This window comes from Monopterus albus, unplaced genomic scaffold (genome assembly GCF_001952655.1).
Source record: "Monopterus albus unplaced genomic scaffold, M_albus_1.0 scaffold182.1, whole genome shotgun sequence".
In the NCBI taxonomy this organism is placed as follows: domain Eukaryota; kingdom Metazoa; phylum Chordata; class Actinopteri; order Synbranchiformes; family Synbranchidae; genus Monopterus; species Monopterus albus.
This window is the reverse complement of record NW_018128062.1, coordinates 1228198-1242893: the sequence shown is the minus strand read 5'-3', so window position 1 is coordinate 1242893 and position 14696 is coordinate 1228198. Positions and strand designations below refer to the sequence as shown.

The 14696-nt window shown below is 40.6% G+C and overlaps 2 protein-coding genes across 2 annotated transcripts in view; one reads left to right on the top strand and one right to left on the bottom strand.

Annotated features, from left to right (window-relative positions):
• Window positions 1-2930: 2930 nt before the first annotated feature.
• Window positions 2931-5792, top strand: il17a/f3 (interleukin 17a/f3). Its single transcript, XM_020616982.1, has 4 exons — window positions 2931-2939; window positions 3182-3453; window positions 3554-3697; window positions 4489-5792. Exons 1-4 carry the CDS (start codon window positions 2931-2933, stop codon window positions 4613-4615), a joined length of 552 nt encoding a protein of 183 aa, XP_020472638.1. The 3' UTR covers window positions 4616-5792.
• Window positions 5793-5895: 103 nt separating this feature from the next.
• The window catches only part of stmn4 (stathmin-like 4), a 9141-nt gene continuing 340 nt past the window's right edge, over window positions 5896-14696 (bottom strand). The window contains exons 2-6 of the mRNA XM_020617020.1: window positions 9070-9132; window positions 8727-8822; window positions 8331-8536; window positions 7424-7615; window positions 5896-6696 (exon numbers count right to left, since the gene is read on the bottom strand). Coding sequence (XP_020472676.1) covers window positions 6637-6696; window positions 7424-7615; window positions 8331-8536; window positions 8727-8822; window positions 9070-9082 — 567 coding nt within the window. The 5' untranslated portion in view covers window positions 9083-9132 and the 3' untranslated portion in view covers window positions 5896-6636. The remainder of the gene's footprint in view (window positions 6697-7423; window positions 7616-8330; window positions 8537-8726; window positions 8823-9069; window positions 9133-14696) is intronic.

Here is a 14696-nt window from a genome sequence, read left to right as displayed (position 1 = left end):
ATAAAAACAGAATAAATACAGAATATATACAAGTTAAAAGAGCAAAACACAGACTAGCTATTCAAGAGTGCAATAGCCCAGGAGAAGAAACTGTCTCTGTGTCTGGTTGTCTTGGCGTACAGAGACCTGTAGCGCCATCCAGAGGGGAGGAGTTCAAAGAGTTTTTGTCCAGGGTGTGAGGGGTCAGCAGAAATCCTCTCTGCCCCCCTTTTGACTCATAAGGCAGAGAGGATGGCCTTCCTCTGTTTTGCCCGCCTACCCTTCCACCTGCACAGCTCAACTCCTCTTCTTTGCAATTTGTTAAAAATAATGAAAAATTGCTTAAATGATGTGCACGAGTGACTAGATGATGTGGAGGTTGAAGACAGTTTTGAAAATTTCATTTTTGAGCCAAGTATAAAAGTGACTGAGAAAAACTATACTATGAACGTTCAGACTGGTGATGCTCTGAGCTCCTCCCCTCTCCTCTCCTCCCCCTTCCTCTCTCTCTATGCTTCTATATGCCACCACTACACATTACTAACTTTGTCTCCTCTCTCCCGTAGTGTGTCCTCTCTCTCTCCCTGTACCTTTCTGCAGGTTGTCCTGGCCCTGGAGCTCTACATCTCTGACGAGCAGTCACCAGCCACATCGACCTGATCAGTGTTTGATTGTTGTGTCTTGTTGCTTTTCTTCTTTTGTCTCTCCTCTATCCACTCACCCCCACCGGTCGAGGCAGAAGGCCGCCCACCAAGAGCCGGGGTCTGTCGGAGGTTTCTTCCATTAAAGGGAGTTTTTCCTCCCCACTGTCACCAAGTGCTTGCACAAGTGGGATTTGTTGGGTTTTCCTCTATAATGATAACAATAGTAAGGTCTAGACCTTACTTTGTAAAGTGTCCTGAGATGACTCTTGTTGTGATCTGGCGCTATACAAATAAAATTGCAATAAAAGGAAGAAGTTTGAATAAATGAGTGGTCTCTTCCGGGACGACAGTGTCCCCATCCACAGGATGCAAGGAAACTGATGTGAATCATATGCTGTGGCCTTCACAGTCACCAGATCTCAACCAGTTGAACATCTATGGGGGATTTTGGACCAGTGTGTTAGACAGCGTCTCCACCACCATCATCAAAACACTAAATGAAGGGATATGTTTTGGAAGAATGGTGTCGATCCTCCAATAGAGTTCAGAGACTTGGATAGTCAATGCCAAGGATCACTGAAGCTGTTCTGGTGGCACGTGGTGGCCCAGCACCTTACTGAGACACTTCATGTCGGGTTTTCCTTTAAGAACTCAAATAACGAAATAAAAGAAAAGTATCCACGGAGGAGAAGATTTCTTGTTCTGGGTCTACAAGCTCTGAAGCACTGGCAGGAGGTGCTGTGTGACTATCAACACTATGTCCCAAAGCTTTGTAACGCCACATGAAAATATAACATATAATGGATGTATTGGCTGTGCAAACAAGTCACTTAACCAGACATCAGGATGCTAATGATAGCAAGAAATAACTGAAGATTTTCAAGATTGTGAACTGGTCCTACACTCTGTAAAACCTGATCCCAGTGGCATGCACGCTCAAAGGCTCCACAGACTGCAGGCTGCAAAGCTCCAGTTTCTGTTGACGGTGAGGCCAGTACTCATGTTAGTTGCTTTAATTATTAATACAAGGTTTAAATAAAGGTGTTCTACAGGCCACACTACAGTAGGTGCTCAGAATATGGAGAAAGGCAGACATGCTGAAGCACTACTATCGTGTTACAGCTTGTATAGATATTGTCTATAGATCTTTCTACATTATGAAGAGCTACGCTATCATCTCATTCATCACCAGGTGCATCAATTTGCCTGATTTTACTTATGGGAAATATAATGTTGTTCCGACCTTTATGTACAGTTAACAGCGCCAAACTACATCTAATTCTGAAACTTTTTCTCTGTGTCTCACTACAAATCCAGTAAAGTTGGGCTCCACTTCGCAGACTCTTTACTCATATGATGCATGAGGAGAGCAGATGTTATCACCATGTGTCTTTGAAGAGTACAGTTATGCTGATTTACCACATCCCTGTCAGCACTTCTTTGACCTACATTGTTTAGAGTGGGTTTGAAGTGTGTAGGTGTAGTTACTAGTAGTGTGATTTATATGACAGATAAAAGATAAACAGTTCTTTGACAGGGTTGGATATGCTATACATGTTTTATTCTGATTACTGAAAGGGGCCTCTTTTAAACTCAGTTCTCAGATTTTTTGGAAAACCCATCACAAATAATGGTCAGCTTGACTTGGATTCAGGCTGAGGAAATCTTCTCTGGTTTGGACAATGAAAGAAACATTTTCAGATCAAATTGCAGGCTTTTGCGTCAGAGCCTCTTTTAATTCAAAACCTCTTTTGTGCCCTAAAAGTCAGAGGTAGTGTACTATTTTCAAAGCCACATACAAAAAGCTTTTCAGTGAAGCAGTGTTTTGCCACCTTTTGACAGGATGCAACAGGTCACACATGGCATCACTTGGCCTACACAATGTAAAAGTGCTGTGGCTGGATTATGATAAGTCAGAACAGAGGCAGGTGAAAAGAATAAGAGTTTTTGAACATTACATGGAAAGAACAAGCTATTGTCATTTACAAGCAGGAAAGACATTCTATCTTTCTCTTTGTTTGAAATGCATGTTGCCCTGCACTGTGATGAGTTCAAAATAATGAGAAATATTCTCTATGTTGGAAGAAAAGGAAAAGAGATGGGGGTGTTAGGTGGACTCAGACAAACAAAGAAATTCTGACCACAGAGAGACAAAACTCTGTTGTATCTTTGAACTCAGTGACAGTCAGAGCGGAAGTGTACCTCACATCTTGCCAACACATTCTGCCTGTATATAAACACAGAGACACTGTACACACACCAAGACAGCAGAGGAGAGCTGAGCTCTGAAAGCTACACGACACAGTCATGCTACTGGTGAGTTGGACCACTTTGCTTTTCATTTATCTCTTGATGATAATCAAAAGATTACCTAGAAAGGGGTCACCTTATACGACATAGTGTGAGATTGTATGAAACGTTAGTGTGTTATTTGACTTTTGACTCAGAATTTCACATTGGAAATTCAGCAAAGCAAGAACCTACAGCAGACAAAAGTGAGCTAAAAGGATATGACACCTTTTCTGATCCTGCTCTTCTGGATTTGTCTTTAGCTGTAGTTAGTTTTTCCACATGCTATCACTGATAAAACACTTAAAAGGCTTCTGGCCTGGTGTTGTGGTGTTAAGGTGCTGAGAGCTCTGTTGGTGCTGGGCCTGGCCACACCATTGCACGCCACCAGGAAAGGAAAAACGGTCTCTGTGAAGGTGGGGAATGGAACTGGACTGAAGGGCAAGACAGTGAAACTGCTGTTGGATCCTTCAGTGACGTCTCAGCCCAGAACCTCTGCATCATCCATTGCCAGCATGTCTCTGTCCCCGTGGACATACAAGTGAGGCATCACTGAAGTCTTAATCAGTTTTTAGTTTTGAACTGTTAAAGGCCAAAAATTCTAACTGTCTCCTCTTTTTTTTTTTAAATTTGATGTGCAGGGACTCCTATGTAGTGTCTCGGTTACCCAGTAAGATCTCCCATGCTCAGTGCCTGACCTCTGGCTGTCTGAGCCTGCAGGACGGAGGTGAAGATGCAGCCCTGGAGGCCAAACCCATCTACTACCAGGTCCTCGTCCTCCACAAGTGAGCAGTTTTTTTGTTTTTTTTGTCTGTTTCTGGTTTTGAAGGGTGGCCTAGGGTCAACTTAACAGTTAGATTAACAGTGATATAGACTTTGAAGATTTCGTGCTCTCCACCTCTGCGTGTCCTAAGTGCGTAATGTAAATCAGTGTTGGGGAGCAGTGAACTACATGTAAACTACTAGTTGGAGTAACTTGCTGGTAGTTCAACTCCACTCATATTTGTGCAGTGACTGAAGTAATTAAATACATTTTTAGCAATTTTTGTGCGGTTAATTACTAAAACTACAAATAATTTTTGCTCATCAAATGAAAAGAATGTTTTTTTCTTTGTATTGTACCATTGCTTCTCTAACCCTGAACACTGAGAGCCTGCTCATGTGTCCTATAAACATTCTCTCTGAGAAGTAAGCCAGCCAACATGTACATTTATATTAATATAAATGTACATGTTGTACGAGAACAGAGGAAATTTATTTTATTTTGCAGCTTAAAGCAGGGAGAATATGAATTGATGTTTATTATCCAGTGTCATACACAGAGGTTAGGCTCCACACAGCCTCAAGACATCAAACTGAAATGTCTCTGACACTACACATGACAAAAGCCTCATAAACATGACATATTTATTTCAAAGTCACTGGTGACAGAAACACACCAAACTGATGTAGACCGAGTCATTGTCTCCAGTTCATTTCTTGGTCATGTCCAGTATAATTAAATTCAATAAAATATTATACTTTTTAAATCTGATAATCTGTGTATATCCTGAATTATTTTTCCATCCCACTCCAGAGTCCCAAGGCAAAGACGAAATAATAGAGGAGGGAAGAAAACAAGGAAGAAGTACGACTTCCGACTGGGGACGGAGGTGATCTCAGTGGGCTGCACCTGTGTCAGGCCTACCGTCATACCACAGTAGTAGCACACAAGAGACTTCTGAAGTTAGTAGTAATTGTTGTTTTTATTCTTTTCAATATATTTAAGTTATCACTGATTTGATTTACATATACTATGAAATGGCCTTTTTTTTTTTTTTTACTATTTTGATTTATTACTGCTAGCATGTTCCTGCCTTAGCAGCACTAGACACCAATAAATCATCAAGCCTCGAAAGCCACGTACACGCAAAGACGCAAATGACTGTAGTGGTGCCACTTGTAACAGTGTGACAGAGCTTTTAAAGAACTGCAAAGAGCTCAGTATCTTTCTGCCCCCTAGTGGTGGAAATTGCTTAATGCAGCTTTAACCCAGCAGTAAAAGTACATTGTCTGGCAAACACAGCCAGGTGCTTTGTATAGTAGCAACTCTATGTTATTTTTCATAAAGAAAGTGTTTCTGGAAATATATATTTATGGTAATATACATTTTTGTCTTTCTTTATTTCTCAATTGCTTTATGGCTGTTGTAACTCACATTTCTTTAATTAACATATTCTCATTTTATTGTAGACAATGTCAAAATCCAAATGAATATTCCTCCACTTGCCCAGTGGACACTTCGCTGTGTGTGTGTGTGTGTGTGTGTTCTCGTACACACACAGGTTCATGTGGGAAATTGAACAATGAATTTACTAAGTGAGAAATGATGAGAACAAGAGCAAAGTGGGAGTTCACTCAAGCTGTTTTTACTGACCATGCCAAATAAATGCAATCAATCCAGCCTTGAACAGCAACACACAATTACAGCAAGTACAAACTCCATATCATGACTCCCTGTCTACAGCACAAACAATTTAGACACTTCAGTTAAGTCACTATGACTCAACAGCTCAAGCAGCTCTTTCTGTTTACTCTTTTAGGTTTAGAAAATCAGAAACCAACAATCAGAGCACGGCGACACATGCCAAAGCACACAGAGACTGCAAACCCAGACTGTGACACCAAATTTGTCCCAATCCTGAACTAGTCACTCACTACGTTGCCTCCTTTGTGATGTTATTGTGGTTTTACTGTATAGAGTCACTGTCCTTCTTGTATGCATATGTGCTTTTGAGTTGTGCTTAAAGAAATAAGAGTGCAATCAGTGCTCTAAATCTAAGCCACACAAAGGCATGTCACTGATCTATGTACAACTACACCATAGTTAAAGTTTCACAAAAAGCCTGAACATGGCAGGACACAGCAGAGCTTCCTCACTTTTCAAGCTTTTTGCTCTTACTTCCATAGAGCGCTGTAGAAAGAAACCACAGCCAGAGTCTTCATTTTACATTCAGAGTGAGGCTCACCAAGTTTAGCACACAGATACAAACAGACCCAACAATCCCAAAAGTGGTGAAGCGAATAATTAGCATGAGAGCGGCGGACAAAAGGAAATCAGTTTTTATTTATAATTCAGAAACAGCAGAAGCGTGTTCCGTCCTTTTTATGTGCATTGACTGGTAAGCACTCTGAAGAAGCCTCTTGGCTTTGACTTGTATTGTTTTGTGACTGACACAAGCTCTATAACTGCATGTGTGGGTCCAGTTTTACTCAAACACATCATATTTTCATCTTTTCACTAGGTAGCAATTTACAATTTCCCTTCTTCATTGTTCCAGTTTAATTGTACAGAAACTGTTTGATTGGCTGTGTAACAAATTGGTAGGACCATTGCTGATACAAAGCATTAATCCCAGCAATTATACTTTCTTGCTTTCTGACAGAAGTACCTGCAGAAATGAGAGAGCTGTACTTTACAGTTTTACGTCCTACTTTCATATAGAAAAAACTGAATGATTTTTGAATTTCAACATCAAGAGCTGGTTAAACTTTGTACAGCTTGTTCAGGATTGTTACAACATACATCAAATATGAAAACTCCCTTTGTTCAAGTTGTTTTTGAGTTCTTTTTTCCCCCTTTCCTGCATTGTTTGATTTTGTTTTGTTTTGTTTTGTTTTTTTTACCAACTCAAAAAAACCACCAGTCCTGCTCTTTCTCTCTTGGTTCCATGGCTCCACTCATCTACCGACAGGCTTCCTCCTTCAGCTCCTTGTTCTTCCTCACTTCTTCTGCATGTTTGTCCTGCCAGACAAACACAGAGAACCCAGAAATGTCATTTAGTATTCATGAATGTATTAGTATTAATGAGGGGGAGACGCCAACAGAAGAGAGAAACGGCCCATCAGCTGTTCATAAAGATTTGAACAGGGGACAATAAAAAATTCTTCTCCATCTCTTAAAATATTCATGATTACTGAGCTAGTCTGTGAACAATGTTAAAATAAAATTGCAAGAATGATGCTGAATGGTTGCCTCATTTACACTCAAGGTTGTGTCTGTTAAGTATTAGCCTAGCACACATTGCTGGCTAATCTGCTGGTTTTAGGTGGAGTTACAAGTTACAATGATATCTTGATGAACAATAGTTGAGTGCCATGACATCCTGCAGGATTTGTATCCAGGATGTGGTTATAAAGAGCACTAGCAGTGGTGATGAATTTCTTCCACATCATCTGTAGTAGGTCTATACATATGGTAAGCCCTTGCTCTTCTGAGATGCTGATTTCAGAAACAGGCGTTGCAATTTTAGAGAACTGAACTTTTTCTATTCATCACGTTTGTCCAGTTATGCATGAGAGTAACAAATATGACACAGCAAAATGGACTCAGAAATGAAAGGTACATTTCCAGTAATGGGCAGTGGACCTTTAGTGTGTTTCTTCATATGTGAGAACACTGTAGACTTCTTTTTAAAAGTAATCGATACGCTCTTCGCGATGGTTAGAGACAATCATACAGTAGACTTTACCTTCTCCTGCAGCCTCTCCAACATGGCAGCCAGCAGGGCTTCCCTGTTCTCCTTGTTGGCCTCCATCTTCTGCTCCAGCTTCTCCTTTGCATTCTTGATGAAGTTGTTGTTCTCCTCAAAGGCCTTCTGGATCACCTCCCGCTCATGCTCCCTCTTCTCTGCTAGGTGCTTCAACAGCTCGGCCTCCTGGCACTAGAAAGGGAACAGGTTATTGTTGGAAACAGGTGAATTTTGCTCTTCAAACTGAAAATTATAATGACAGGGACAACTGTAAGCTTTACAAGAGACAGAAGGGGAGAGGACACACTCACTCAAAGATTCAATGGATTATGTTGAGGGCAAAGATTATGGTTATTATGTCTGTGGATTTGTTACAAGCTGAATCTCTTCTCCATTACTACTACTGGGTTGATGCCATTTGTATGATTTACAGTACCTGTGATCAGGAACTACTTGTGTATCTTTTTGTGTAATACAGAAAAATCTGTACCATTCTTTTGCAGGACAAACTCTGGCTCAGCTATCATTTCTCACTCAACTTTCCCTGCACCGTTCCTCCCTCTCTTTCCACCATCCTCTTGTGTGTGTGTGTGTGTCTGTGTGTATGTGTGTCCTTGCATGGTTGCCCTTGTGCACTCGTATCCCTTCTTTCATCTGTCCACTCTCCCTCTGCTCATGTCATCTCCCTTCCTTTCTACCCACTCCAACACTTCCTCCCTTTTTCCTTTAATCTATTTCTGCCCCTTTCTTCAGAACTGATAAACCACGCTGACCACAAGGCGTGGTCATGTGTTTGACAGTTCCTGAAAGAATTACAGATAATTTGAGTTAGGGTTACTGCTTATCCTGTTGTGTTTTTTGTGGGTGCAATGATACAACATCTCAGGTTCAGAGAAGCCAGCCCCACCTTTCGCCGCTCCTCGGCAGCCTCCAGTTTCTTCTGGATCTCTTCCAGGGATGGGTCACGGCGCTGCGGCATGGAGGTGTTGAGCTCTGGCACGCCATCAAAGGACGGTGGCTTGAGAATGACCTCGAAGGCCTGTCCTGATGCTCTCTTATTCAGCTCAATCACCTCCACATCTTTGATGACGCACCAACCCAGGTCCACAGCATCTGTGATGTTGTATTGCAGTCAGTGTCAGCTTTTAACACAGGCACACAACACTAATATGTCACTGTTGATGCAGCATGTTGTTTACGTTACTTCTACTTGTCTCTACTTCCAAGAATACTTTGTATCTGTTGGCTCTGACTGATTTGTCCTTTTTGATTATGAATATATGTGCAAAACAGTTTGTTTAACCTTCTGCCTTGTACGTAGTTTTGTCTGCAGTCTGTGGGTTGAAGCAGGTGCAGAACAGAGACACCAGGGGGAGCTCTTTGACCTTCTCTTTGTAGGCTGAGGGCAGACACACACATTATTATTATACACACACTTATTATGCTTGGCACTGTGTTGACTCAAATGGAATGATGAACAAGCATTTAAAGACTGATGTAGTTCTCCCGTTTACTGGCAGTGACTAATCATTCTTATTAAAACAGTCATAATAGAGAACTGTCGTTATTTTCCCAACCATTAGCTGTATGTAGTGTAAAGGAAAGGAGGGCGTTGTGGTGTGAATTTCTGCTGTGGCTGCGTTTACCTGCCAGAGTCATCTTCTCACTGGGTATATAACTCTTCAGGGATTCTGAAGATCCTTCTCACTCTGTAATGCAGAGACAGGGAGACACAGAAAGAAGCAGCTTCAAAGGCCACATAATGAATCTGAATAAGGAGAGAATTAACGAGACAGAAAACTGCAGAGGACTTGTATGAGAGTTATTCAACAAATGAGAGCAGCTCTGCATCAAAGGATAAATGTGGGCTAACACAGAGATGAATTCTTATCAAGGATAGTGTGGCAGTTTGAATACACCGGGTACATCCCTAGTCTCTTTTTTGATTGTTCCTCACTCCTTGATCTTTGCTTGACCAGGAAGTCATTCCAGTTGAAAACATCCCAAGACTCTTATACCTGCTCTGAGGAGCCAGAATTGAGGAGGCTGCCTGGAGGAGCAGTCTTTTATGGGCAGACACATGCTCTCGTGTCTGATGTAGATTTTCCACAAAAGCACAAAATTAATTAACTTCAACTCTTACAATTACAAATATTGTTTGTCCTATAAATAAGGTTCATTAAAAAAAAATTATATCACAAGTAGTAGTAGCCATGTTTCCAAATTTAGAGTGAAATTTAAACAAATTTTCAGAAATCTGTAAAATAATACCATAATGAATGCATGATTCCATGTGTTTGTGAATATTAGAAGTTGGTTCTTGAAGATAAACAGTTGGATGTACTAAGTCCCCAGTCAGGTGCTGTCTATCGCAGAAGAGTGTGCAGAAAGTTCAAATGAAACTGTTATGGAAATATGCATTTACTATAAGTTTGTTTAATGTATGTACATTGTGTCTATTTGGTAAGTGTGTTGCCCTTACTTAAAAGTGCATTGTCATTGTATGTGCAGTGAAAGCTTCCACATCACACCTGTGCAAGTTGCAGGACAATCATAGTCTAATGTGATGTCGTGAAGTCCTGCGCGTAAGGACACACCTTAAACTTCAACAAAGCTCTGCACGTATATCATTCTGCAGACTATAAGCTCCAAGTGATGTAACGATAACCAAACATATGTATTTTTGGAGGTGGGCACTTTTTGATTTTATTATCTGAAGTGGGTTGCAGAGAGGTGGACAGGAAAAGGGGGACACTTGTGACGAATGACAAACTCAAACTGCCAACATTGCACAAGCACTGTGCTAAGGTGTATGGTGTATCACACTGTAACCATTCGGCTACCAGGTGCCCCCAAACATGCATTTTTTAGTAGAGGGGCCTTTACACCTTTGTATTTTCCCAGCCTTATGTGTTGCAGTGAGTCACAGCTGTGACCCAAGTGGGAAAAGAAGCTGTAAATCTTTGAGAAATTGAATGAGAGGAAGAGGAAGGTATAAATAACAAAGTGAGACAACAAGCACAACAGAAACCAGATTCATCATCTGTTGGAACTGCACTTCAAACCTTTAACCAGTGCGGAAATATGTTATGATTACAAGATGTCTCTGTGATACACTGTTTAATTAACCACAAATTATAATCAGAGAGACACTGGAATACAACGATAAGTCCATAGTGAACTGCACTGAGACAGAAGGAGCAGCTTAACAAATGATCTCACTGACCTGTCCACCACCTGCTATCATTCTGTCTCTCTATCTGTCAGATGGTCCCACCAGCACTGAATGGATGGACATCTGAATGATGCTATAAATCTGCCACTATCACGCTACGTAGAATTTAAAGCCTTTAAATAAGTGAACAAGCCATCAAGCTTTGTCATAAGTCAACAGAGCCACAATGATTTCCACAACCTTTAAACTTCTATTTCAGTTCAATTAATAATTTGAATGAACAGAATGTCAGGTGCTATTGCTAATCATGATTGATTATGTCAACAAATACTTTAAAACTCTTTATTTCTTCTGAATGCTACTTGTCAGCTAAATGGATCATTTTCTTATGTGAGCTTCTTAGATGGTCCTTGACATGCACTGACCTTTTCACAGCTCAGTGCACACACTAATTACATTTGCTCTCATCATGTGAACACCTACCAGCTTCAGGATTACAGGTTTGAAGAAAAGAGCAAAGGAAGGCCTGAGCTAAACCAGATTTCCACTATTAAGTGGGACATGCCAGTGGTTCCTGATGTGGGGCTAATTTAATAAGACAGCTGTGATGGGATGTGTCTGCTGGAATAACCAAATGTCCTGCCTGCTCTCAGCCACATCCCCTTCATCTTTGGAGCACAGATTTCACAAATATATAGGTGATCATGGACCCAGAACATGGGGCAGTTAAATCAGAATATACTCTGGTGCACAGTATACTGTATGCTGATGATGCTGCCTATTTCAGAATGCACTAAACACAAAAAACAAACAACCCCCCTATTGCCAGCTAATTCAAAACAGGCAAACAGGTCTGGTGTGAGTGGAGCTTGCTAGCCAGCTAGTGGCTAACCACCCGCAAAAGCAGCCACGCCCTTAGTTATGCATAATGTTAAGCCTCAATATAATTTAAACAGGTGAGTTATATAAAAGCTCACCCCTCCATACAGTTGTCACGGAACGGGAAATTAGCTATAGAAACCAAAACTGTTTTTATACCAGGCTGTAAACATGTTTATTTTTGTTGTAAAGTTTGGCAGTTTAACATGGGAGTCTATGGGGATTTATTCCTTTTTGGAAGCAGCCTCAAGTGGCCATTCAAGGAGCCATAGGTTTTATTTGCTTTTGCTTCATTTCTCATCCTCACAGGCTGATGCAAGATCCATCCATAGTACTAAGATAAGCAAGTAACCTCCTACTTATGGGAAGAAATTGCTCACTAAATCTTAAATAGCTAGTGGCTACACTACCTGGAACACTATCAGACTGAACCCTGGAGAAAGGCAGGATAGGACAGGGTGGGCCATGGAAAGGTAGCCTGCCTCCGGCGATAATATGAACGCGCAAGTGGATTGTTTTGGAGGCGGGCTACTTTTCCGTGGCCCACCCTGTAGTTCCTCCATGCTTCCAGTCTTCATGCTAAGCTAGAATCACCTAGCCATGAGAGTGGTATCAGTCTTCACATGTAACGCTCAGACAGAAAACAAATAAATGTACCTGTATATCTGAAAATGTCAAATAATCACTTTAAATTGGGATTTTCAGTTAAAGTATCTACCTTTATATCTATCTGTCTGTCTGTCTGCATTTTAAACTTCCAGCCTGACAGTATATGAAATGCCTGAAGAGAAATGGGCTCTAGCGAGTGAGAGAAATGTACTAATGAGACAACCTGTGACACATAGATAGAGAGACATCTTATTAAAGTGTAGAGCACACATTCACCTGACCACCCTGCCAGGCTTCCTACAGGGACAGACACAGAAAGACTCATATGTGTACATTTATAGATACACATAACATAATGATAATATATAGTTGTGTACCCAAACATAGACACATCGGCCTACTAATCAGGCAGTAAATGTACAGTACTGTCGCACTGTTGGAATGCACACACACACATGTACAGCTGCTACTTTTCTTATGAAACCACCCAGGCTGCAGATCAATGCATTGCTTCCTGCAGGGGTAGGAGTGCTCCATTTCATCAATACACACAGAGAGCAGCTTGTAAAGGTCTCAGTATGCTCGAGGAACAACTGGGCCATGATGATGTGGGGCAGCAAAGAATTTATTATTATTCTGTTTTATTACGTGCATGGAGTTTTCTTTACCCCGGAGATCACTGAACTTTATATCGAATGAAGGTAACAGTTCTCCTTGAAGCTTTCTAAAATTAGGCTACTACGCAGTAATTGATAATAGACTTCAGAAAAGGCAATAATGCATGAGATTGCAAATTAAAGTCATAAAATAGCAAATGATTTATTCTTCTTACTGTATTGTGCATATAGTTTTACAGATCTATTTTGTCAGTGTCCAAATGTTGATTCTTAGAGCAAAACATTTGACATTTTGGCCAATACATTCATTTTCTTGTTGAGTTAGATGACAAGACTGATACAACTCTTAGGCTTGTATATTAAATATGTAGCTACTGGCTTAGCTTAGCATGAAGACCGGAAAATCCACATGCCGCCACCTTTGAAGCTCATTACCTCACATTTTATATCTCATTAGCCCAAAGTGTAAAAATAGCAGCAATTTTATTGGGGGCTGTGTACCACACTGGAATAACTTCTGGGTGGGGCTAATTGGTGAGCAGCCAGCAAAGACTTCAGGAATTTACTGGTCTTGGCCAAGACACAGATTATGTTTGAAATTACTTTCTGTTTACTATATAGTGCACTGCATGTATTGTCATTTAATCTGCACATTCAGATTCTGAGTCTATATCCACTGTATAATGCATAAGAGAACTGAAAAAGGAGTGTCCGTTGCATATGCAGCAGTGCATCTCTATGGCTGTTTTCACCAGAGCTTTCATACGTTTTGTATGAATAAGTGTAAACAAATTAGATAAAACTGGTTACGTTACTGTTATCACTGGCAAAAAAACCAACTACCTATTTATCAATTAGTGCTAAGCTAAGCCAGCCAAGTACTGAACTCTACTGACTGAAAAAACTATTTTTCAATCATTTCTATAAATCTCTCCAAACTGAGAAAACATGTGCTTTTTAAATGATCTGCATGGTCAGCAAAAGTCTCATAGAAGCACAAATATAACTTTAATATTATTCATACTTAAAGTATTTCATTTTCAGCAGTGCCATCAGTCATTTTGCTCAAGGGGATATCACATTTTTCCTAAAGTGGATGTCTTGTTTTCATTTTTCACATACAGCACAGAACACTGATTCCTAAATGTCCAAGAAGTAGAAGACAGTTTTTCAAATTTTCTCTGTTTCCATGGCTGCAGTTGTTTTTTCGTTTATTCAGGCTAAGTTCACTGAGAGGCCGCCTCTCTTTTTCATGAAAAACCTTGTTCACAGTCACACAGTTAGACATTCACATCTGGAAGCTGCTCAGTAGGGCCGGAGACTGAGCTGTGGCCACTGAGCAGCTGGAGTTAAGGGCCTCGCCCAAGGGCACCACAGTGCTGTTAATGAGGGTGGGGCAAGCGTTGCTTTGTCACCTGCCTGCTGGTCTGACTTGCAATCTTCTGGTCACCATGTGTTATTGCATTTTTATATTCTTGTATGAAAATTACACTGAACATTATGAATATTAACCTCAATTTTACATTAGTCCTGAAAACTAATGAAACACACACACACTTCTGATTATTTCCAGGACTACTGACTGTAATATTCTGATTTCATCATAGAAGAAATCAGTCTCAGCACACAACAAAAGTTCCCCCGCTCCTTTGCTTTTGTCTTCTTTTTCTACCCATTTGAGAAAGCATTATATACACACAGTACAAAATCTGGAATGTTGAACAGCAAAAGATGAAAATGGTATTAAATACAATAATAGGTTCAAAATTGTGAAACAAACAGGATCTTTTACAGCACATTTTTTTCCTTTGTGTTACAGCAGGTCTCTCTCTTACTCTCTTTCTTCCTCTGCCTTACGTACACACCTTTCTGCCACATAAACACGCACAAAACCCCTCTTTTCCCTCTCCCGGTTTCTTTTTCCCTCTCCTTCCTGAAACGAGACACAAAGCTGCGTCTGCACATATGAAGGATCAATAATAAATGACACATA